This window comes from Hyaena hyaena, unplaced genomic scaffold (assembly GCF_003009895.1).
Source record: "Hyaena hyaena isolate Hyena2069 unplaced genomic scaffold, ASM300989v1 scaffold_572, whole genome shotgun sequence".
Classification (NCBI taxonomy): Eukaryota; Metazoa; Chordata; class Mammalia; order Carnivora; family Hyaenidae; genus Hyaena; species Hyaena hyaena.
In genome coordinates this window covers 770,715-794,793 of record NW_024081210.1, presented here as the reverse complement: position 1 = coordinate 794,793, position 24,079 = coordinate 770,715, and the positions used below count along the sequence as shown (strand labels likewise).

Genomic DNA, 24,079 nt, shown 5'->3' with positions numbered 1-24,079 from the left:
GGCAAAAATTTTCAGTTACCAATAGATTCACATTATATTCATAACAATGTTATACATGACTGTAACCAAATTTTTAAAGTTAGGAGATCAGCAGTAGTGTCAGAAAGTAACTCTGATAATGTTACTTTTCAAATGTGCTTCATCCATGCAAATTTCCCCAGGGGACATTTCAAATAATTGTCACTAGAAGTTAATTGACTGTGAAATTTTAAAAAATAGGAAATGATTTTTTAATAACTTTATTCAGAAAGGATAAAAGATGATTTACAAAACTGTATATAATTCAACAAGATGTTTTAAAAGTAAAGGAGGGATTAAAAAGAAAATGAATGCAGGGAAAGCAAGCCAGGGCTAAAGTGAATTTTCATGGGGCACCTGGCTGGCTCAGTTGGTAGAGCATGGGACTGTTGATCTCAAGGTCATGAGTTCAAGCTTCACATTGGGCATGGAGCCTACTTAAAAAAAATAATGGAGAAGTTAACTGAGTTTTGGGGTCACCTGGGTGGCTTGGTTGAGCATCCAACTTTGACTTGATCTCACAGTTTGTGGGTTCAAGCCCTGTGTGGGGCTTGCTGCTGTCGGCACAGAGCCCGTTTTGGATCCTCTGCCCCTCCCTCTGTCTCTGTCTCTCTCTCAAAATTGAATAAACTTTTTTTTTTTAATGTAAAGTGAAGTCCTGTATACCTACTAAATTTGACTTAGGCTTTCTAACAGCCAATAGAAAGAAAGAAAAAATCAGTTCCATTATGAATAAAGTTTTAATAAGCAAAGTCTATTTAGAGGGGGACAACATAGGTTCTAATGCCTGAGGGTGGACGAGCTCAATCATCTGCTGACCTAAAATATTTTCCGGTGATAAACTGAGCTGGGTACAGGTAGAATTCTATAATTTTTCAGGAGTACCTGAAATGTAATTCAGACCATATCATTTCCCTGCTCTGAAAAGTTCAGGAGCTCTCCATTGCCTATTAATTAGCTATAAACTTCTTGATCTGATATTCTTTTTTTTTAAGATTTTTAAAAAGTTTATTTATTTATTTTGAGAGAGAGAGAGAACAAGCAAAGGAAGGGCAAAGGAAGGGCAGAGGGGAAGGGAGAGAGGGGGACAGGGGATCCAAAGCAAGCCCCGTGCTAATAGCACAGAGCCCCACACAGGGCTCAAACTCATGAACTATGAGATCATGAGCTGAGCCAAAGTTGGATGCTTAACTAACTGAGCCACCCAGGCACCCCTGATCTGATATTCTGAGGCCATCCTCAAAACCAAAAAAAGGTGAGCTTCCTGAAGGCAGACATCATTTCTTATTCAATACTGTGTTATTAGCATTGTCACAGGCCTTTGTGACAGAGTGGGTGTCAACGGATGCTCAAAGATATTATGTAGAATGGGGCACCTGGGTGGCTCAGTCAGTGAAGCGGCCAACTTTGGCTCAGGTCTTGATCTCATGATTGGTGAATTGGAGCCCCGCCTTGGGTTATCTGCTGTTAGCATAGAGGCTGCTTCAGATCCTCTGTCCCCTGCCCTCTGCTCCTGCTCCACTCACTCTCTCTTTCTCTCTTTCAAAAAGAAATAAACATTAAGAAAAAAAAAAAAAAGATACTCTATAGAGGAACTCTCAGCCAAGAAAGTTGGTGGAAACCTCTCCAGCCCTCATTTCTGTTTTTGAAACGCCTTCCCTGCCAGGTGTGCGACCTGTTGAGTGCTGACTGACATCTTCAGAGTCGTTAATAATGGTAATAATATCTCCATTTCCCATTATGGCCACACTGTTATAACAATGTACACTTATTATATATACCTATTATATATGCTTATTATATTATGTATTCATTATTATACACTATAATAACATCACTTTGCATTTGTATAGTGCTCTACAAAGTGCAGACATAACAGTTTTAAGCTATCCTCACAACCAGCTTGCTTTGTGGTCTGAGCAGGGATCACAATCCCTCCTCTACGATGTAGAAAACAGGTCTCCTACATGTGCATCTTTATGAAGTGGTATGTGCCGTCTCCTCCCAATTTCCAAATGGGATGTGGTCTCTTCCTCCCCTTCAAACCCCGGGGGAATTTGTCTTGTACTTTTCTTATGACGCTTAATAGTAACTCCATACCTTGTATATAGTGCATTACAGTTCACAGAATAAGACTTCCTCATGCTAACTTCCTGTTTCTTTTTCATTCTCACAACTCTGCCTAAAGAAAAAATAATGGTCTCCTTATCTTAAAGACCCTGCTGCTGTCTCCACGCTCTCTAAAAACGTAAAAAGTGAAAGCTGCTCAGTAGCTCCCTGGCCATCACCACCACCACGCTCACTTTGCCATCCTCCAAGAACGGTGGAAACTAATATTGTTTGCTCCCTACTCTCTGCCAGGTGCTGAGATACTTTTTTTTAAATAGATAACACTGCTTCAATTTACCTCTTCCCGTTAAATTTGATTCCCCTCCTCGCTGCCCCCCACCAAAACAAAACAAAAACAAAAAAGCAAACAAAAAGCCAGCCAAAACCTAGATATAAATATATACTTTCCTTCTCTGTGGATACTTCGACTAATGAGGAAAAATAGAAAGGGTGGAGAAGCTGAGAAGGAACTGACACCCTCTCTGAAACCCTGCTGCAGTGACTGACGGAGGAGCCAGTTTCGGCGGGAGTTCTGCAGGGTCATGGAACACTCAGGGTAGATCAGGTAGGAAAAGACTCCAGGAGAAGTGTTTGGTGAGGAGGTTCTTCATTCCTCACCTTGGCTCAGAGTGACAGTTTCAAGACAGAAGATGGCTGGGGAAGAGAACCAAGATGGGGGCCACCACCAGAAATCTCCTGGGCTGAGGGCAGGGAAATCCCTGTACCGAGATGCAGCCTTATACAATTCCAGGGGCCACTCTTTACATGGAATCCAATGTGCACAGGGCCTGTAGAGTTGTGCAACACGGGTCCTCCCCTTGGTGTCTGGCTCTTTCCTCCATTCCACTGAGTGCCATAGGGGATAGCCAAGTGGGGGACCCTTAAGAGATTGGCAACTCTCAGCCTTCATGACTCATTTGCTGATCTGGTACTTGGTGTTTTGATTTCAGCTCATTTTATGGCTTCCTACAACTTCTTATTAAAGATGGGGGTGGGACAGGGACCATAATGGGATCCTCTAGATATGCTGAGTAGGAACATGAAGGCCAGCATCATGCCAGTGTGTGATTTCTCCCACAGCATAACTCAGACTCCTCGTAACAAAGATTTCCCCAGAAAAAGGTCAATTCCACCCAGACGGGGCGGCCTCCATTCTTTTAGCTATGTTTTCCTGGGGGAAAGCTTCACCTTTTGAGAGAGTGAATTTGAAATTACTCTAGTTCATATATGGGGCCTGGTGACTATTTTCTACCCCTTTAGGCCTGTGGTTCTCAAAACTGACTGCACTTTAGAATTACCTACAGAACTTTAAGATGACTGGTTTCTAGTTAGGAACAATTAAATTGGTATCTCTGAGGGTGGGGCCCAGGAAACTATATATGTTTTGTAATTTTTTTAGTATTTATTTATTTTTGAGAGAGAGAACATGAGTTGGGGAGGGGCAGAGAGAGAGAGGGAGAAACAGAATCCAAAGCGGGCTCCAGGCCCCAAGATGTCAGCCCAGAGCCCAGTGAGGGGTTCAAACTCAAGCAGAGAGATCATGACCTGAGCTGAAGTCAGAGGCTTAGCCAACTGAGCCACTTAGGCACCCCAACTATATATTTTTTAAAGGTTCCCCAAGTGGTTTCTTTGTGCCATCAGGATTGGGAATCTGTGCATCAGGTTTTCTTATTATTTCTCTGATCTCACGCTCACTGACAAACTGAGCTCCAGAGGGTATGACCTGCTGGAGAAGCTCAGTTGTGAACCCAGAGAAGAAACCGATGAGAGGACAAAGGCAATGAGACAGACAACATCATCTAAATATTTATCCAGTGCTGCATTCCAGGCCACCAGCTGTGAACACACGATAAATAACATAAGGCATCTGCCCTCCATAAGTTGTGCTCTAGTTGGAAAGACAGACATGTGAACAACTGTATGGCAGAGCACAATTAAATTGAGGAACTGTAGAGCGCAGGCTAGGGAAATAAGGGAAGGGTTTGGGGGAGAGAAGGAATTTGAGATGGGTTTTCAGGGAGGGGTAAATTTTTGATCAATCGAAAGGAGGCAGAAAGCATTTCAAAGGGAGGAACAGCTTCGTCGAACACACAGAAGCCAGAAAGCGGATGGGTTATTAGGGAATTACAGGAATCCTGGTAGAACTTCAGAAAACGGTGCGCCAGGAGGCTGGAAATTTAAATTAAAACTTGGAGGGCCTCAGAGTCTCCCACAAGGAATTGGTAGGTGTTGTGTGAATCAAGATTGGGGAGGGGGACTTAGTGGGAGGGGCCACAACACAGGTTTAATATTAAATAGTGCCATGACCAGATCTGAAACAAATAAGAACATGATCAACATGAACTTTGATAAGTCTGAGGTAGTTACTCATCTTGCCCTTTGGTAACCTTCAGTCTGCTTCCCTGACCACACACTACTCTGGAAACCTGAATATACCTCTGTTGCATTTTGTGTGCCGTTTACATTGTTCTTTCTGTTCAGAATGTTCTTTCAGCCCTTCACTGATTATTCCTACGTATTGACCAAACTCTGACGTCTTCTTCCCTGTACTTCTTTCTATAGCACTTTTTAAGGATAGCTAATAACAGTGCTTGCTAATCATATTGTATTTATTGACATGTCTGTCTTTCCCTCCAGACTGTGAGCACCTAGAAGACAAGAATGGAATCTTTAAACCTTCAATCAGCGTAGCTGGTTTGTCGGCCTTATGGACTGACTGATTGAATGAATGGGAAAGCACTTACCAGATGTTGGAAAGATTTAAACTTAGCAATCATGTCCTTTAAGGTTTAAGTACAGGGACTCAGGAAACTTTTTCCATATTTAAAACCATTTCACTCAAGTTTTAAACATTTCTCTTCTGAAGTGCTCACTTATACAAGCAAAATGAGTTGCTGAACCTATTAATTTATTTCCATGGAGGAAGCAATATTTCTTTCTTTGGTAATAATCTGCCAAAGAAATATTAAAGTTAATGTGTCTTTGGCTGGAGGAAACATAAATACCACTCAAAAGCCCCTGCAATCCATGGAGGCTTACAGAAGGGGAAAAAAATCCCCTACGGGCTGTGACAATGGGATTTGGGGGCTTGCTGGGCAGAGAAGAGGGAGGTGGGGCTCTTTGTGAAATTTGTTGATTTCCAATTCCTTAAATGTATTTCACTAGTTGGAGGATTAAAAGGTTTACTGGTGAGAGTGTCAGTTGTCAAAGGATTGAAGATAGATTCTATAATCCTGTAAAAGAGAGCTCCGGCAGCTTCTCCATCAGGAATCTAGAAATATTTGGTATCTTGGAAATCATTTTGCCCTATTGTTAAATTCTCTTAGTTCTTCTGTGACAATCCTGCTGCCCCTGGAAGAAATAGCAACTTTCATGAACTTAACTCATGTTGCTCTCATACTCTATTTGTGAGGCACTTTTTCTCCCTGCAGTCTATCAGCTTTTGCCTCATGAATTTTGATGCTGTGTTGTTTGGTGCACACATTAAAGACTTATGCCTTTCTGGAAAATTAACCTCTTTATCGTGATGTAATGTGCCCTTCTTTCTCACTGCTAATTTTCCTTATTGCGAAATCTGCTTTGTCTGAAATTAATATAGCTACTCCTGGTTTCTTTTGATTAGTGTTAGCACGGTACATCTTTCTCCATCCCTTTACTCTTAACCTTTCTGTGTCTTTATTTTAAGATGGGTTTTGTGTAGAAAACACATATGGGGGGGCTTGTTTTTTGTTCACTTTGACAATCACGCTGACAAAAGGAAATGGTGTAGTTGGAGCATTCATATTAAAGTGGTCACTGATACAGCTGATTTGATATTTACCCATATTTGTAACTATTTTCTATTTGTTGCTCTTGTTATTTCTCTCCTACCTCCTTCCTGCCTTCTCTAGTATATCAATAATATTTCATTTTAGACTTCTTTTAGTGATTACTCTACAGTTTATAATATATATTCACAACTAATCTAAGTATACCTGCAAATAACACTATACCCCTGATGAGATTTTGGGGCGATGGTGGGAGTTCGGAGCCGACAGCCAAGAAAGAATTCTTGAAGATGTCTTTGGTGGAAAAAGGTGATTTTATTAAAGCATGGGGACAGGATTGGTGTGGAGTGACTGATTGTGTACTATGGAGATGGTGGAGGTAAAGACAAAATGGAGACCTCCAGAAAGACTCTGATATGCTAAAGAGGACTCCTAAGGTACTTGAGGTCTTGCTATTGTCAAGCTAAGGTTGTTTTCCCTCTAGTAAGATATTAACATTCCTGGAGAAATGTTATACTCTGTATTTGGCCTCACATATTTGTCAAGGGGCTGCAGGTTATAAGGAAATTTAATTTTACCTGCCATTTCCTTCTTGCCTTTGTTCCCTACATCACTATGGAAGGCAGGGTAACATTAGGCGCTCCAGGAAACTGAGCCTAACGGTTTCTGGAGATTAGGCTATTGATGAGATTGCCTTTTTCTTGTAATTTACTAAACTATTTGTAAACTGATAGATGACTGTGGTCTCTATCAGTTACCATTTGTCTTCTCTCCTTTCCTTCATTCTTGGGCAGTCAGGAGTGCCTGAGGAATATCACACATATCCCACGTGGGGGAGGGGCAGTGTGCTGGCCCGTACTTGCCCTCAGCTTGCCTTATGCTCCCTCGTCACCACTTCTGAGGAGTGCAGGTACTTTCCAACAAGAGTGTTCCCAATTCCCCCCTCCTGTCCCTTGAAATATTGCTACCATTGATTTTACCCAATACATTGTTACTATTACTTTGAACTATTAGCTCATGAAGAATAAGAAAAGTAAAAGGTTTTATTTTAACTTAATTTATTCCTTGTTCTGGGCTCTTCTCTCTTTATGTATATCCAAATTTATGATCTATATCATTTTCCTTCTCCCTGGAGAACTTCTTTTGACATTTCTTGTGGAGCAGGTGTGCTAGAACTGAATTCTTTCTTTTTTTGGTCTGAGGAAGTATTTTTCCTTCACTCGTAAAGGATACTTTAGCTGAATATCAAATTCTAGGTTTGTGTTTCATTGTTTTTTTTTTTCTCCCACACTTTAGATATTTTACTCCACTCTCTTCTTGAGTGCATGGTTTTTGTTGAGAATTCTGATGTAACTCTTATCCTTCATCCTTGTGTGAACTAGACTGATGCCATCTTGGACAAATCATCCTTGATGCTTGCTTTGTTTTGTTTTAGGTTTTTTAAAGTTTATTTATTTTTGAGAGAGAGAGAGAGAGACAGAATGTGAGTAGGGGGAGGAGCAGAGAGAAAGAGGGAGACACTGAATCTGAAGCAGGCTTCAGGCTCTGAGCTGTCAGAGCTTGACATGGGGCTTGAATCACAAACCATAAGATGGTGACCAGAGCCAAAGTCAGAAGTTTAATTGAGCCACTGGGGTGCCCCCTTGATGCTTCTTTTGTGACCTTAAACCTCCTTGAGCATAACCCCCTCCTCCCCACATTCTTTCCTTTTGTTTAACCACAGCCTTAAATACACCGTCCAGGCATAATGTCCTTCATCTCCCCTGGAGACATGACTTTGATACACACCTATTCTTAAGCATTCTCTCCCTGGGTGGTCCCCTAGCAGTACTCTCAGCCTCTAGGGCTATAAAAAGAGATTTTAAGGGAGGTGGAGTTGCTGAGATCTACCTGTCTTATGGGCACTCAAGACAGGCTTCTATTCTAAGTCCCCTAAATAAAACATTTCTCACAAAGCCGGATTTGACCTTTTTCTTCTGTTTTAGGCTCCTTCCGTCTTTGGAGGTCATTTTGCGTATACCTTCTTTCCACAGAACAGTTCTCTACAGGTATGGTGTTTTGTTTTTTTTTTTTCTCTCTGGCTTCTTTCAAGATTTTCTCATTATCTTTTTTTTTCTTCATTTTTTCTTCATTTATTTTGCTTGGTTTTCTCTGAGCTTCCTTACATCTGTGGTTTTGTGTCTGTCACTAATTTTGGGAGAAGCCATTATTACTTCAAATTTTTCTTCTGCTTTATTCTCTTTCTCTTTCTCCTTTCCTTACGGTATTCGAATTATATATATATAATATATATATATATATAACATATATATATGTTACATCTTTTGAAATTGTCCCACAAATTCACTCTGTTCTTTTTTTTTTATTGTTTTTTTCTTTGCATTTCAGCTTAGGAGGTTTCTATTGATACATTTTCTTACTCACTGATTCTTTCCTCGGGACCATGTCCAGTCTACTGACAAGCCCATCAAAGGCATTTGTCATCTTCATTACAGTGTTTTTTATTCCTGGCATTTTCTTTTTATTCTTTCTTAGAGTTCCCATCTCCCTGGTTACATTACCCATCTGTTCTTTCATGTTGTCAGCTTTTACCATTAAACCATTTGCTGTAATAATCATACTTATTTTAGGGGCACCTGGGTGACTCAGTCGGTTAAGCTGACAGCACAGAGTCTGCTTGGGATTCTCTCTCACTTCCCCTCCCCTGCTCATGCTTTCTCTTTCTCTCCCTCTCAAAATAAATAAATAAACTTTAAAAAAATCATACTTACTTTAAATTCCCTATCTGATAATTACAAAATCTATGTCTTTTCTGAGTCTGGTTTTGATCCTTGCTTTATCTTTTTAGACTATGTCTCTTCCTGCCTATTAATAGGCCTTGTTATTCTTTGTTGAAAGCCAAACATGATGTATCAGGTAATAGGAACTGAGGTGAATAGGCAGTTAGTGTGAGGCTTTGTGTTCATCTGGCTAAGACTGAGCTCTGTTTAATGTCTGCTCTACCAGTAGGTATCAGAGGCTTCAATTTTTTCCAGTATTTTTGTTCTTCAGATCTTTCTAAAAACTTCTTATATAGAGACTGCACCTTGCAGCTCTTTCAACTATAATTTACTGTTATTTTAGAGTGTTAGGGTCGTGGTAAGGTGCATGGGGAAAGGAAACATCCTATAGTCCTATGATTAAGTTTCATCTTTTGGTGAGCTATGACTTTCACAAGTGTTTCTTAAACCCTCTCCCACCCCCAGCCCCACCCCCACCCCCAGGAGAGACTTGAAGGCTTAGAGGAGTGGGGCTAAGTAACTTCTCATTCTCTTTCTCTGCCTCACTTCCCCCCCCCCCCCACTCCCAATAAATATGTCTCTGGCTAAGTCTTTTCCTCTGCAGTGTAGGACTTTCTTATGGTGAAAGCTCTGGGCATATTTCAAAATGGTTTATTTTCTTCTCCTCTACCAGAAACATGAGGATTTTTTTCCTTGGCTCTTCCCCTTCAGAACTTGGTGCGGTTTCTAGAGGTAAAACCCATGAAAGTATTGGGTTTCCCCAAAGACTGAAGCCTCCAGGAGTTTCTCACTGTCACACAAATCTGTCTATATGTCACTACTAACATCTTATTGAAGTTACCATTTAGATGTCCCTGCCAGCTTCAGATGTTCCAAGGCTTCTGTCCCAGGTATGCTGACGTTGGTTGTGATTCTCCGTATTTACCTCTCTCCAGATTTGGGCAGGCAAATGCCCTGCAACCTCAGTTCTCTGATGAGTCCAAGAAAAGTCTCTGGTGTTTATGTTTGTTCCACTTTGTTCTTATTTTAAAGATGGGAGTGATGACTTTCAAGTTCTTGACACAACTGGAAGCCCTCAGAACTCTGTAAAAGCAAACTTAGATAGCACTGTCATTTATTTATTCAATTATTCACTTATTATAGGGACAAGGCATTGAACTAGAATCTATGGGTAGATACAGAGATAAGCAAACCAGGATTCTGCCCTCAGAATCCCTCCAGGGGAGCTTACATTCTTTAAAAAAAAATTGTTTTTGGGGCACCTGGGTGGTTCAGTCAGTTAAGCGTCTGACTTCATCTCAGGTCATGATCTTGCAGGCTGTGGGTTCAAACCCTGCACCGGACTCTGTGCTGACAGAGCCTGCTTTGGATTCTGTGTCTCCCTCTTTCTCTGCCCCTCCTCTGCTTGCATCGTGTCTCTCTTTCTCTTTCTCAAAAATAAATAAACATTTTAAAAATTAAAAAAAATTTAATTTAAATATAGTTGACACAATGTTACATTACACAAAACACAATGCTTTATTAGTTTCAGGTGTACAACATCGTTAGTGAGTCAACATCTCTATAGATTATTCTTTGCTCACCAGAGTGTAGCAACCATCTATTACCACAAAACACTGTTATAATATCATTGACTATATTCCCTATGCTATGCTTTTTATCCCAGTGACTTAACTCATTCCATAACTAGAAGCTATATCTCCCATTTCTCTTCACCCATTTTGCCCATTCCTCCACCTTCTCCTTCCCTCTGGCAGATGTCAGTTTGTTCTTTGTATTTGTAGGTCTGCTTTTGCTTTGTTTGTTTATTCATTTGTTTTGGGCCTAGAAGGTATTATGCTAAGTGAAATAAATCAGACTGAGAAAGACAAATACCAAATGATTTCATTCAAGTGTGGAATCAGGGAGCTTATTTCTGAACATGGGATGGTACAAGATAATTTCTCACCTCCTGTGCTTAAATGTGTTTTAGGTGTGCAGAAGCATTAACTTCCCCAGCTTCCAGTGCAATTGGGCCAGCGGCAGAAGCTAACAGCAACTTTCTTAGTTTTGCTTTATAAATATCATCATTTTCTATTTGTGCCACAACAAGGAAAAGATTGAAAAGCATTGAAGGTGGTAACAGACGTATACTAAATTACTGTAATAAAATGTAGACAGTGATGTGTCAAAAAAAGATCAGATTATAAGGTAGTTACTTGGATGAGGCAGATGTTAAATCTAAAAATTCTAGGGGCAGCTGGGTGGCTCAGTCCAACTCTTGATTTCAGCTCAGGTCATGATCTCACAGTTCAGGAGATCGAACCCTGCATCAGGCTCTGTGCTGACAGTGCAGAGACTGCTTGGAATTCTCTCTCTCTCTCTCTCTCTCTCTCTCTCTCATTCTTGCTCTCTCTCACTCTCTCTCTGACCCTCCCCTGCTCTCTATCTCTCTTTCTTAAAATAAATAAACTTTTAAAAAAGTAGTCTTTTAAAAAAATAAATAAAAATAAAAATTCTAGAAATGTTCACATTTGGGGTGAACATGGAAAGATGAGTAGGATTTGGATGTGCAAAGAGAGAGGGGCAATTGGTGGAGAATACCCCGGGTGAAAGGCCCAGTGTAGGACTGTGGAAAGGACTGGGATGAAAAATAGTGAGAAGTTTAATTTGGTTAGAACACAGGATGTGTGAAGGGGAGTAATGAGAGACAGAATGCAAGGATCTGTCAATTTGGTTGTCTGTATATCTACCATGTGATATTAACTGACATTCATGATAACAATAAGTACTGTAAAATTCAAGGTGCCTTGCAAATTGCTGAAGTTTAAATAACATTTAATATGATTCCAATTCTAAGTATGTTTACTGAGTTTTCATTACAAATGTCAGTTTGCATCTTTGGAGGGTGAGTGAGTTGGATAGTGAGGGGTATGGCTATTAGGAATTAAAGTTAGTGAATAAAGCAAAAATTAGAGTCAAAATTACCCTTGAAAATTGTTTAAACTGCCCATAAGGTCCATTAAGTGTGGCTTTATGAATCCTACCTTATGCAATAATTATTGGACACACCAAGTTTTGAGAATAATTAAGGTAATTAAAGGAACAAAAAGTGGGGTAGGGAAGTTTCTAAGCAGATGTCATGGCATTTAAGATATTCCACATGTAAAATGATTATCAAATTCCTAAGTGATGAATGGTTGATGGGTGAATTCCAGAGTTACTGTTTACCTGCAGAGTTTACTCCTTTTGGTTTGATACAAGGTCTCTATAACTCTAATACACAAGTGTGTGTGTGTGTGTGTGTGTGTGTGTGTGTGTAGTGGTAAGGGACAGTAAAGCAGAAAGTAAAGTCACCTGTAACCAGGGATTTGAATGTGCTCCAAATCTGTTTCTTTTTTTCGTATATGTAACACTTTCCCCTCCTTCCCCTCTCTCTTTCATGGCTTTTAATTTTATTTTCAAAGGTATGAAGGGCTTTAAGAGGGTAGGGATTACTGTTGCTAACTCACCACTATCTCCGAGAGAGGTAATAGAAATAATATTAAGGAAGTATAGATTTCCTTGTTTACTAAGAGGTTTTGTTTGTTTTAAACCAAGAATTGCTAGCTTTTTATTTTCCTTTTTTATTATGGGATAACTTACATAAAGTACATAAAGCTTGATGAATTTTCACATATATAATCACACCATGTCAATACATAGAACGTTTCTAGTACCTCAGAAAGCTACTTTATGCTCTCTCCCAGCCAATGCCATCCCAAAGGCAACTACTATTATCTTATTTTTAACCTTTCTTCATCTTAGTTCAAAATGATATTCATATCATAAATGATATTGAAATGATAGAAGGCACAAAGAAATAGAATGCATTCAAAACTGCAATAGATGTTTCAATAATTCATGGTTTGAGGAAAAAACAAGCCAAAACCAAAACTAAAACCAAAAACCAAAAGAACATTTTTTTTTAATGTTTTACTTATTTCTAGGAGAGAGAGAGAGAGACAGTGTGAGCAGGGGAGGGTCAGAGAGAGAGGGAGTCACAGACTGAAACAGGCTCCAGGCTCTGAGCTGGCAGCCAGCACAGAGCCCGATGCGGGGCTCGAACCCACGAACTGTGAGATCATGACCTAAGCCAAAGTCGGACACTTAACCGACTAAGCCATCCAGGCGCCCCAAGAACATTTTTTTTTAACACCACAAACTAGGACATACCTATACTCATTTCTCCACAATTACAAATGGTATCTAAGAGCAGCATGGCTTCCTCTGATTTACTAGTCTATCGATTGAAAAACAGTCACCAAGAGCTCTGCTGTGAGCATCTTCTCCTTTCTAGAAACCAGTGAGACTGAGGCTAGAATCCTAGGCCTAATCCCAAATTCCTGGGAAAGGTGTCTTAATGTTCCAGCTTGAGTCAGAAGTCTGCTCCTGGAACAATTCGCTATGGTTAGGGGCTTGGGTTCAGGCTTGTACAAAATGGCTGCCAGAGGCTGATAAGTGAAAGCTTGTAGATCTAGGGGGAGTGGAGAGGCAGTTTCCAGAAAAGGACTGTGCTGGAAAGATAACCTCAGAAGTCTATATTGTTGTGCCAAATCTAAATTTGATTCTCAGGTTCTCCATATACTTGCTCTATGATACATGATTTCTTAATTTATATCGTGAATATATATTATTTCCTTAGTCTTTTAAATGAACACAAAGAATTCCACATGCTGTATGTTTAAATTTTTATAGACTATAAATCAAGCTAACAAGCTGTTAGATTAAAAAGCTTTATCTTGCTACCTTGACACCTAAGTTATAGCAAACATACATAAAATAATCCATAAGTTTCAAATATAGAATCCTTGAGTGCCACAACTCCCTACCCAGGTTGAGATAGGTTTTCAGAACTTATTTTAAATGACCTTCACTTAAAAAGATCTTGTTTAACTGACCCTTGCATGAAAAACATTTTCCCATGGCATTGCTTAATACGTTAACATTTCTTCTTAGAATTAAAAATTCTAATTAAATTCTTCTTAGAATTAAAAATGTATAAACCTTTCATTCCTAGAGCAAAGCAAACAAATATCAGAATTTATTATACCCACAAACGATGTCTAAATTGCTTAGATTTTGGGGGGGTCTAGTTTAGAAATTGTTTTTCACGGCTTTCTCACAGGCCCCTAATCTTCTCTTGGCTACAAATTCTACCTCTACTTCCAGGTAACTCCACTGGAAGACGGTAACACCTGAGTTTCCTGAGCTGCGGCTTGAACATACTTATGACTTCTGAGGAAATTACCAGTGGATACATTCTGAACAAGTCATCTGAACATTCACAAACACATAAAAGGCGAGGTCTGGAAGTCAGGTCATGTGACCCGGACAGGCTTCAAAGCCAGCCATCTGCGTGGATACTGGTAGCAGCTGGTAATTGGAAGAGCTTGAGAGGAAAATTGTGAAACCAAGTTGGAGCTCCAGCTCTGCCACTAACTGGCTGAACTGGAATGAATCATTTAAAACTCTTTGTTTAACCTCAGCGTCATATCTATAAAATTGGAATAAGGACAGGGCATTAAGGTCACCACTGGCTTTGAGGAAAGGGAATCACAACCGTCTGAGCTTCAATTTTTGTGGCTGGTACAGTTTTCTTAAGACTTGTGCCCAGTCCGCATCACAGGCTTTTTGGGGACGAGTGAGAGAAGGCACAATCTTTTGGAGCTCCAGTTTCTACATGTGTAAAAAGCGTAGAACACACGGCTAGCCCACCAATAAAATTCCTGCTAAAACAGGAAAATGTACAGAAAAACTTTGCAAAATGTAGAAGGCTATGTAGTATGATCTCGTACTGAAAACACAACAGGCCTAACAAATGACTGTGGGTCTCTTTCGTCCCGGCTCCAATGTTACAATCCCACAACGTAAACCAAGACCACTCTCTTAAATCATTCCGGCAGCTGGGAGCAGCCAGAGACCGTGCCACGCCCCGCTGGGCCCAAAAGGGCTGGGAGAGGGCGTGGCCTAGCCGGGCCAGCCCAGCACGACGCCCCGCCCCGTCGCGCCCGCGCCTGCGCGGTGCACACCAACCGGCCTCGAGCGCCCCGGCGGGAGGTAAGGGGTTTGTGGGGAGGCGGCCTCGGGGGCGTCAGGCCCTGCCCCGCCGGGCCGCGGGCGCGAGGGGCCCCTGGTGGGAAGCCCGGCGTTAGGTCCGGAGTGCGAGCGCTCTGGGGGCTCCTCCCGGCTCCACGAAGTGGCGGTTTCGGTTTTGGAAGCTCTACTCGAAGCGGGTGTTGGGAGGCGGCCGACAGGGCGAGCTTGGCGGCCTCCCGGGGTCGCAGGGTGGGAAAGTTTCCTGCGCCTGGCCTGCCCGTGACGCAGTGTGGGCCCTAGGTGGTCAGGGTCGCCGGCGCTTTGGTCGTGAGACAGCTCGTGCATCCGTTCCCAGGTGGCGGCGTCTGGTGTCTGTGGCCCAGGGGCGCTGGGGGCAACGCTGCGAGAGGCGACGTCAGGCTCGGGGGCAATGAGGGGAGGACTGGGAAGCCAGAAGTCGAAGCCTCTTGACAGCCACCCCGGGAGGTGGTTCTGAAAGGTCCCGCGTCTGACTCCCTCCTTTATAAATTCAGAATCAGAGGGCTTAGACGAGAGACCATATGGGACGACTTGAGGCCGTGACTTTTCTTTCCCAAGTCAGTGCCCCGTCCTGGGGGGACGTGTCTGAGAACATTCGGGGCCACCAGTGGGATCTCTAGGCTGATGGACGGTGTTCTTCGCTTTTGGGGCGGGGGGACGTTGCTGATAGTTTTGGAGCTTTTTTGAGAATTGGGGCTATTTCACTTGTAAATAACCTCTTAAGTAATTTAGTGAACCTCCCAGTCCTTTTTCCTCGCAGGAACCGAGTTAATGGTTCTCAGCGAACAGTAGTTGTAAGCACCCAAAGATAGGTTGCAGAGCACCTGGCACCCCCGCCCCGGGCAAGTGTAAGGGCAGACCTTTGACTTATAAATGTTTGGGCTTTTATGTGAAACATCAATTCATACATTTTTTTAAAAAGTCTATTTATTTTGAAACAATTTTACAATTACAGAGAAATTACTAAAGATTAGAGTACTCAGGGCGCCGGGGTTGCTCACTCAGTCGGTTGAATTTCAGACTTCGGCTCTGGTCATGATCTCAGAGTTAGCGAGTTCGAGCCCTGGTCTGGGGCTTTCTGCTGTCAACACAGAGCCAGCTTAGGATCCTTTGTTCCCCTCTACCTCTCACCTCTCTACACTTACCCCACTCATGCTCAAAAAATTTTTTTAAAAACATTTAAGTTCTTTATAGCTTTAAAAAATGTTAATACTTTATATAATTATAGTACAATTAAAATTAAAAAAATATCATTGGTACAATTCTATTAACCAAACTACCACTTTTTTTTCAGATTTCATATTTTTTTATACTAATGGACTTTGTTTCTGTTCCGGGATCCAATATAAGATCCCACATTGCATTTAATTGAGATGGCTCATTAGTCTTTCCTGTTTTTCCTCATCTTCACACTTTTGAAGAATCTTGGTCAGTTATTTTGTAGAATGTCCCTCAATTGAGTTTTGTCTGGTATATTCTTATTATTATACTACTGTTGTGTATTTTTTTTTTTTTGATACCACAGAAGTGGATGTTCCTTCTCAGTTCCTTATAAGAGGGGTTTATGTAATGACACACTGCTTTTGATATTATTGATCACTTAGTTAAGATGGTGACTACTGTGATTCTCTAATGTAGATTTGTTACTCTTCCCTTGTAATGAGAGAGTTTCTAAACTATGCAAATATCTTGTTTCTCCTCAAACTTTCACTTGCTGATTTTTACCATCCATTGATGGATCTTGCCTTCATTGTTATTACTGTGATTTTTTAAAAGTGTTTTTTAAAAATATTTATTTTTGAGAGAAAGAGTGCAAACAGGGGAGAGGCTGAGAGAGAGAGAGAGAGAGGGAGACACAGAATCCAAACCAGGCTCCAGGCTCTGAGCTGTCAGCACAGATCCTGACTTGAAGCTCGAACTCATGAACCGTGAGATCATGACCTGAACCGAAGTAGGATGCTCAACTGACTGAGCCATCCAGGCGCCCCTATTACCTCTTTCTTTGACAGAAATGTGGCTTTCGTGTTCTATAAAATATTCTCTTCTTTGTTCAGTCATAGTATACACATAAAGAATTTTCAGGATTTCTTACTCATACTCCTATTAAAAAACAAATTTACTAATTAGAATACAGTATAGTTGTGTGTAGTTCTTTTTGTCTTCAGCCTTGTAGTATCCTCTTAAAATATATTTTTCCAGGGGCACCTGGGTAGCTCAGTTGGTTAAGCATCCGACTCTTAATTTCTGCTCAGGTAATGATCTCATGGTTTGTGGAATCGAGCCCTGCATTGGGCTCTGCACTGTCAGTACAGAGCCTGCTTGTGATTCTCTCTCTCTTTCTCTCAAAATAAAAAAATAAAAACTTAAAAAAATTGTTGTCCGGAGTTAACCTAGATTATTTTCTTCCTCCACTTCTTTCAGTGTGGTTATGCTATTCATTGGTAATAGAGTTTTTTTTTTAATAGTGTGTGTTCCATTTTGTGTTCCTCCACATTTTGTGTTTGTTTTTTAATTTTCAAAAATTCATTCTTTGTACTGTATAGTTCTGTGAACTTTGACAAAGGCATATAATTATATATACACTAGCCCCTTCATGATACATGATAGAACAGTTCTATCATCCCAGATATTTCATTACACTTTTTAAAAAATGTTATAAGGAAATCAAGTCTACGGAAGTTCAGGAGGTTAGGCATTTTTATGTGTTTTGTCTCTTTCATAGGCATCTTTTACACAGTTGTGATGTTAGTGTAAATGTATCTTTTATTTTTGTAGCTTAATATCAGAAATGTGTTCCAATTTTTTAAAATATATTTTTAATGTTTATTTATTTTAATGTTTGTTTATTTTTGAGAGAGAGACTGAGAGCCCATGTATGAGCAGGGGAAGGGCAGAGAGGGAGACAGAGGATCCAAAGTGGGCTCCATGTTGAAGCAGAGAGGCTGATGTGGGTCTGAGCCCAGGGAACCACAAGATCATAACCTGAGCCAAAGTCAGATACCCAACTGACTGAGCCACTTAAGCGCCTCACATGTATGTTTATTTTTGAGAGAGAGTGAGAGAGCAAGCAGGAGAGGGTCAGGGAGGAGGGAGATACAGAGGATCCCAAGTAGACTCGGTGCTGACAGCAGAGAGCCAGATGTGGGACTTGAACTCATGAGCCATGAGATCATCAAGGAATGCTGAAATACACTTTTATTTATTATTCAGATATATATATATTTTATTCAGATATATTTTAAAACCACCTGTTTAGCTTAGTTGGTAAAGCCTGTGACTCTTGATCTCGGGGTTGTGAGTTTGAGCCCCACATTGGGTGTAGAGCTAAAATAAAAATAAATAAATATGCCCACATTTTGTATGTTGGATTAAAACCATCCCTCAACAGCTTACAAAGATTATTTGAGCTATTTTATAATTGGAGCCACTGCTGGACAACTTTCTGTTTTAATAATATCATGATTTATTCAATTATTAGAATATTATACAGTGAAACCTTAGATTGCAAGTAACTTGTTCTGTGAGTGTTCTGCAAGATGAGCAAACATTTGTAATAAATTTTGACTTGATAAACGAGTGGTATCTTGCCATACGAGTAGTACTTGTACATGGTGCCGAATGTCACATGATCACAACTGAGCCAATGGTTCTTAAAATTTGCTTTGATACATGAGTGCTTTGGATTCCAGGAATGTTTCTGGAATGCATTATGAGTGCAAACCAAGGTTTTATTGTATTCTCAGTTTGGTGTTTTATAGGCATTTTATTATGATTTAATAAAAATGGAAATGATGGTGAGGAGAAAAAAAATACTGGCCAGAAGGAGACCAAGAGTTAGAAAAGTCTCTTGGGAGGTTCTTGGAGTAGAATCTCTTCCCTGATAGATGGCTTTTATGAAGCACCAGGTTTTCCTTGGGCACAGAAAGCTGAGGGGCAGAATCATGCACAACTCTGATTTTGAAATATCACTTTTGGAACTGAAAAAATCTATCAGCATAGGGGAGCAGTGCAAACAAATCAGATATTTGATAATTGGGGTTGTTACGTACACCATAAACCTATTAGTGGAAGAGAAAGCAGAAACATGAGAGCTGTGTGTCAAACGATACATAAATTTTAGAGGCAGGTGGAAGAGAAAAGAGCATCTAGACAGAGGGAGCATCATTGCAAAGCCAAAAGTAGAGGTTGGGTTAGATTGGGTGGATCTATTTATGAACACCGTATTTTCTTGTTCAAATAATTGGGAATTCTTGGAAGTTTTTGTTCAGAGGAGTAACATATTGCAATTGGTGTTTGAGTTATATTAATTGGTAGTGGTCTGGAAAAATCTGGGAGAGCGAGAAAGAGTCTAAAGGCAGGCCAGTTAAGACACTTGTAAGGTGCTATGCATATTGCATTGTTTGGAGTGATGGGATTAGAAATGGTGAAGAAGAGACATGTGAAAAAATATTTTATTCCATTGGCGTCTATTGAGTATCAGGTATGGTAAGACAATAGGTATGGTGGTAGATATAAAGATTTCTTCCTATAGTTTGCATGGTAGTAAAAAACACAAGCAATGTGATAACCTGGGAACATTGTGAGACAAATAATTGATAATTTATGAGTCTATTATATGTTAAATATAATAGAAAAACATCCCCTATAGTAAGACAGATACATAGCACTAGCAGGCAATTCGTAAGAAGAGTGCAAAGGGCTAATAAATCAATCCCACCATTTTTGAATGTCTAAGGAGAATGAAAATACCACATATTGGTGGTAATATGGGTAAATGGGCATTTTGATATGTTGTAATGGGAATGTAAATAGGCACAACTTTGGGACATGAGGTATCAAAGCTTAAAAAAATGTGTGCACATATTCTATTTCTAATTATTTTGAAGAAACATCATAGATGATAATATGGATTTATATGTAAGAGGGGTACTTACACTGTGGTGCATTTACAATAGTGGAAAATTGGAATAACCTAAATAGCCAACAACAGATGATTAAATTATGGAGCATTTATGTAACACTATGCTTCTATAAAATTGCATTATAGAAAAATAATTTACATGGAAAGATTTATATTATTCAAAATAAATCCTTTTTTCTTTCATTCATTCATCTACCCAGTAACAGTATACTTTATTATATTCATAGCTCCTCACCATTCCTTTCCTTTGGGCTTATTTATTGTTAAAGTGTGCTTTTTAGTGGTTCCCTTTTTTTTTTTAATTAAAAAAAATGTTTTATTTATTTTTGGGAGAGAGATAGAGACAGCATGAGCAGGGGAGGGTCAGAGAGAGGGAGACACAGAATCAGAAGACAGGCTCCAGGCTCTGAGCTAGCTGTCAGCACAGAGCCCGACGCGGGACTCGAACCCACGAACCATGAGATCATGACCTGAACTGAAGTCAGACACTTAGCCGACTGAGCCACCCAGGCGTCCCAGTAGTTCTTTTTTTTTTAAATAAAAGTTTATTTTGAGAGAGAGTGAGTGAGTAGGGGGGGCAATTTTTTTAAATTCATGCTACTTAGGTCTTATGTACATTTTCAGTTTGAGGTATTGCATCTTGATTCTCAGCATATTCTCTCTCTCTTTTTTTTTTTCAGCATATTCTCTTTGAATAATGCGTGTTCACCATCTTCTTTATTCTTCCCTTAAAGGATTCCTATTTGTTATTGAGCTTCTCATTTTATCTTTTATGTTTTCCATCTCTTTATTCCTCTGTATTCTTACTGATATCTTCCAGTCAATAATTCTTTCTTCAGCTACATGGTTTACTGTTTAACCTTTTTTTAGGTTTTTATTTTTCAAATTTGTACTTGTTTTTTCAGGTTAGCCTGCTATGGTCTCATAGTATTATCTAATTTGTAAAAATATTCTATTCCTTCCTTTATATCTTTGAATGTTTTTAACTGTACCTATTTTAATTTTCTTTAAAAAATCTTTTTAACGTTTATTTTATTTATTTATTTTTAACATTTACTTATTTTTGAGAGACAGAGAGAGACAGTGTGATCAGGGGAGTGGCAGAGAGAGAGAGAGGGAGACACAGAATCTGAAGCAAGCTCCAGGCTCTAAGTTGTCAGTGCAGAGCCTGATGTGGGGCTCGAACCCATTAACTGCAAGATCATGACCTGAGTTGAAGTTGGATGCTTAACCAACTGAGCCACCCAGGTGCCCCTGATTGATTTTATTTTATTCTCTTTTTCGTATTTTCTTTTCTTTTTTTTTTCTTTTCTGTAGTCTCTTAAAGTGAATATACATTACTTTTGTAGAGAGAAAAGTGTTTCCGAATAAAATTTTATTTATTTGTTTTTTAATTTTTTTATTATTATTTTTAAAATTTATATCCAAGTTAGTTAGCATATGGTGCAACAATGATTTCAGGAGTAGATTCCTTAATGCCCCTTACCTATTTAGCTCATCCCCCTCTCACAACAGTAACCCTCTGTTCTCCATATTTAAGAGTATCTTATGTTTTGTTCCCCTCCCTATTTTTATATTATTTTTGCTTTCCTTCCCTTATGTTCATCTATTTTGTATCTTAAAGTCCTCATATGAGTGAAGTCATATATTTGTCTTTGTCTCATTTTGCTTAGTGTAATACTCTCCAGTTCTATCCACATAGTTGCAAATGGCAAGATTTCATTCTTTTTGATTGCTGAATAATATTGCTTTGTGTGTGTGCGCGCACAACACACACACACACACACACACATACACAAATATCTTCTTTATCCACTCATCCATCGATGGACATTTGGGCTCTTTCCATACTATGGCTATTGTTGACAGTGCTAAAAACATTGGGGTGTATGTGCCTCTTTGAAACAGCATACCTGTATCCCTTGGATAATACTAATAGTGCAATTACTGGGTTATAGGGTAGTTCTATTTTTAATTTTTTGAGGAATCTCCATACTGTTTTCCAGAGTGCTGCACCAGTTTGCATTCCCATTAGCAGTGCAAAGGAGATCTTTCTCTGCATCCTTTTCAACATCTGTTGTTGCCTGAGTTGTTAATGTTAGCCATTCTGATGGGTGTGAGGTGGTATCTCATTGTGGTTTTGATTTGTGTTTCCCAGATGATGAGTGATGTTGAGCATTTTTTCATGTGTCAGTTGGCCATCTGGATGTCTTCTTTGGAGAAGTGTCTATTCATGTCTTTTGCCCATTTCTTCACTGGATTATTTGTTTTTTGCGTGTTGAGTTTGATAAGTTCTTTATAGATTTTGGATACTAACCCTTTATCTGATATGTCATTTGCAAATATCTTCCCCCATTCTGTCAGTTGCCTTTTAGTTTTGCTGATCGTTTCCTTCACTATGCAGAAGCTTTTTATTTTGATGAGGTCCCGATAGCATTTTTGCTTTTGTTTCCCTTGCCTCTGGAGATGTGTTGAGTAAGAAGTTGCTGTGGTCAAGGTCAAAGAGGTTTTTGCCTGCTTTCTCCTCAAGGATTTAATGGCTTCCTGTCTTACATTTAGGTCTTTCATCCATTCTGAGTTTATTTTTGTGTATGGTGTAAGAAAGTGGTCCAGGTTTATTTTTCTGTATGTTGCTGTCCCGTTTTCCCAGCACCACTTGCTGAAGAGACTGTCTTTATCCCATTGGATATTCTTTCCTGCTTTGTTAAAGATTAGTTGGCCATATTTGTGGGTCCATTTCTGGGTTCTCTGTTGTGTTCCATTGATCTGAGTGTTTCAATGACAGTACCGTACTATTTTAATTACAGCTTTGTAATACAATGTGAAGCCCAGGATTGTGATGCCTCCAGGTTTGGTTTTCTTTTTCAAGATTGCTTTGGCTATTTAGGGTCTCTTCTGGTTCCATACAAGTTTTAGGATTGTTTGTTCTAGCTCTGTGAAGAATGCTGGTGTTATTTTGATAGGGATTGCATTGAATATGTAGATTGCTTTGGGTAGTATTGACATTTTAACAATATTTTTTCTTCCTATCCAGGAACATGAAATATTTTTCCTTTTTTTCCCCTGTCTTTTTCAATTTCTTTCATAAGCTTTCTATAGTTTTCAGTGTATAGATTTTTCACCTCTTTGGTTAGATTTATTCCTAGGTGTTTTATGCTTTTTGGTGCAATTATAATGGGATCACTTCCTTGATTTCTCTTTCTGTTGCTTCATTGTTGGTGTATAGGAATACAGCCTATTTCTGTGCATTGATTTTATGTCCTGCATAAAATTTTTTTTTAATGAATTACTTTGCTGAATTACTGGATCAGTTCTAGAAGTTTTTTGGTGGAATATTTTGGGTTTTCCGTATAGAGTGTCATGTAATCTGCGAAGAGTGAAAGTTTGACCTCCTCCTGGCCAATTTGGATGCCTTTTATTTCTTTGTGTTGTTTGATTGTTGAGGCTAAGACTTCCAATACTGTGTTGAATAACAGTGGCGAGAGTGGACATCCTTGTCTTGTTCCCCACCTTAAGGGGAAAGCTCTCAGTTTTCCCCCACTGAGGATGAATTAAATTTTTTTTAAGTTTATTAATTTTGAAGAGAGAGAGAGAAAGCATGAGCAGGGGAGGGGCAGAGAGAGGAGGAGAGCAAGAATCCCAAGCAGGCTCTGTGCTTCCACTGCACTGCCCAAGGTGAGGCTTGATCTCATGAACTGTGAAATTATGACTTGAGTTGAAATCAAGAGTTAGTTGCTGAACCAATTGAGCCACCCAGGTGCCCCTAAAATAAAATATTTCTTAAAAAACAAGTCATTCATGTTCAGAATTAAGTTGAGTATGTATTTAGAATAAATTATAACATTACCTAATTGTTGACTTTTAAAAATAATAGAAACTGATTAAAAACATTCTTAAATATTTCCCTTTTAGGTTTTTCCATGTGAGTGGGGAAGACAGTCGCTGCAAGTAGAAGTGACATAACATTTTTTCTAGAATGTCTGAAGATGAAGAAAAAGTGAAATTACGCCGTCTTGAACCAGCTATCCAGAAATTCATTAAGATAGTAATCCCAACAGACCTGGAGAGGCTAAGAAAGCACCAGATAAATATTGAGAAGGTGAGTTTTTTCATTTTCTACATATTCTGATTTATACTTACGCATTTCATCTAAATTTATAATTTAGATAAGAGGCTTTGCTAAAATATCCATCTCTTATTGATTTAACAACGTTCATTTTTTCATTTGGGTTTTTGTTTTACAAATATACCTCTCGTTTTCTTCCTGTTTTAGGGAGGGATATTAGAATAGAAACTATGCCTTTTAAGTTGTACATGCTGACATATTAGGTAGTTAATAATTAAAATACAAATTGTTTGATAGTACACCATAATGTAGAGGTAGTGAA

The 24,079-nt window shown here is 39.5% G+C and overlaps 1 protein-coding gene and 1 non-coding gene across 2 annotated transcripts in view; both read left to right on the top strand.

The window, feature by feature from the left end:
- Positions 1–373: 373 nt before the first annotated feature.
- On the top strand, positions 374–446 carry TRNAN-GUU. Its single transcript has one exon. It is a non-coding gene; the product is annotated as a tRNA-Asn (tRNA).
- A 14,260-nt stretch (positions 447–14,706) lies between these two features.
- Positions 14,707–24,079, top strand: part of STX17 (syntaxin 17) — a 61,972-nt gene continuing 52,599 nt past the window's right edge. The window contains exons 1-2 of the mRNA XM_039256574.1: positions 14,707–14,752; positions 23,604–23,790. Of these exons, the coding sequence (XP_039112505.1) occupies positions 23,668–23,790 (123 nt within the window). The 5' untranslated portion in view covers positions 14,707–14,752; positions 23,604–23,667. The remainder of the gene's footprint in view (positions 14,753–23,603; positions 23,791–24,079) is intronic.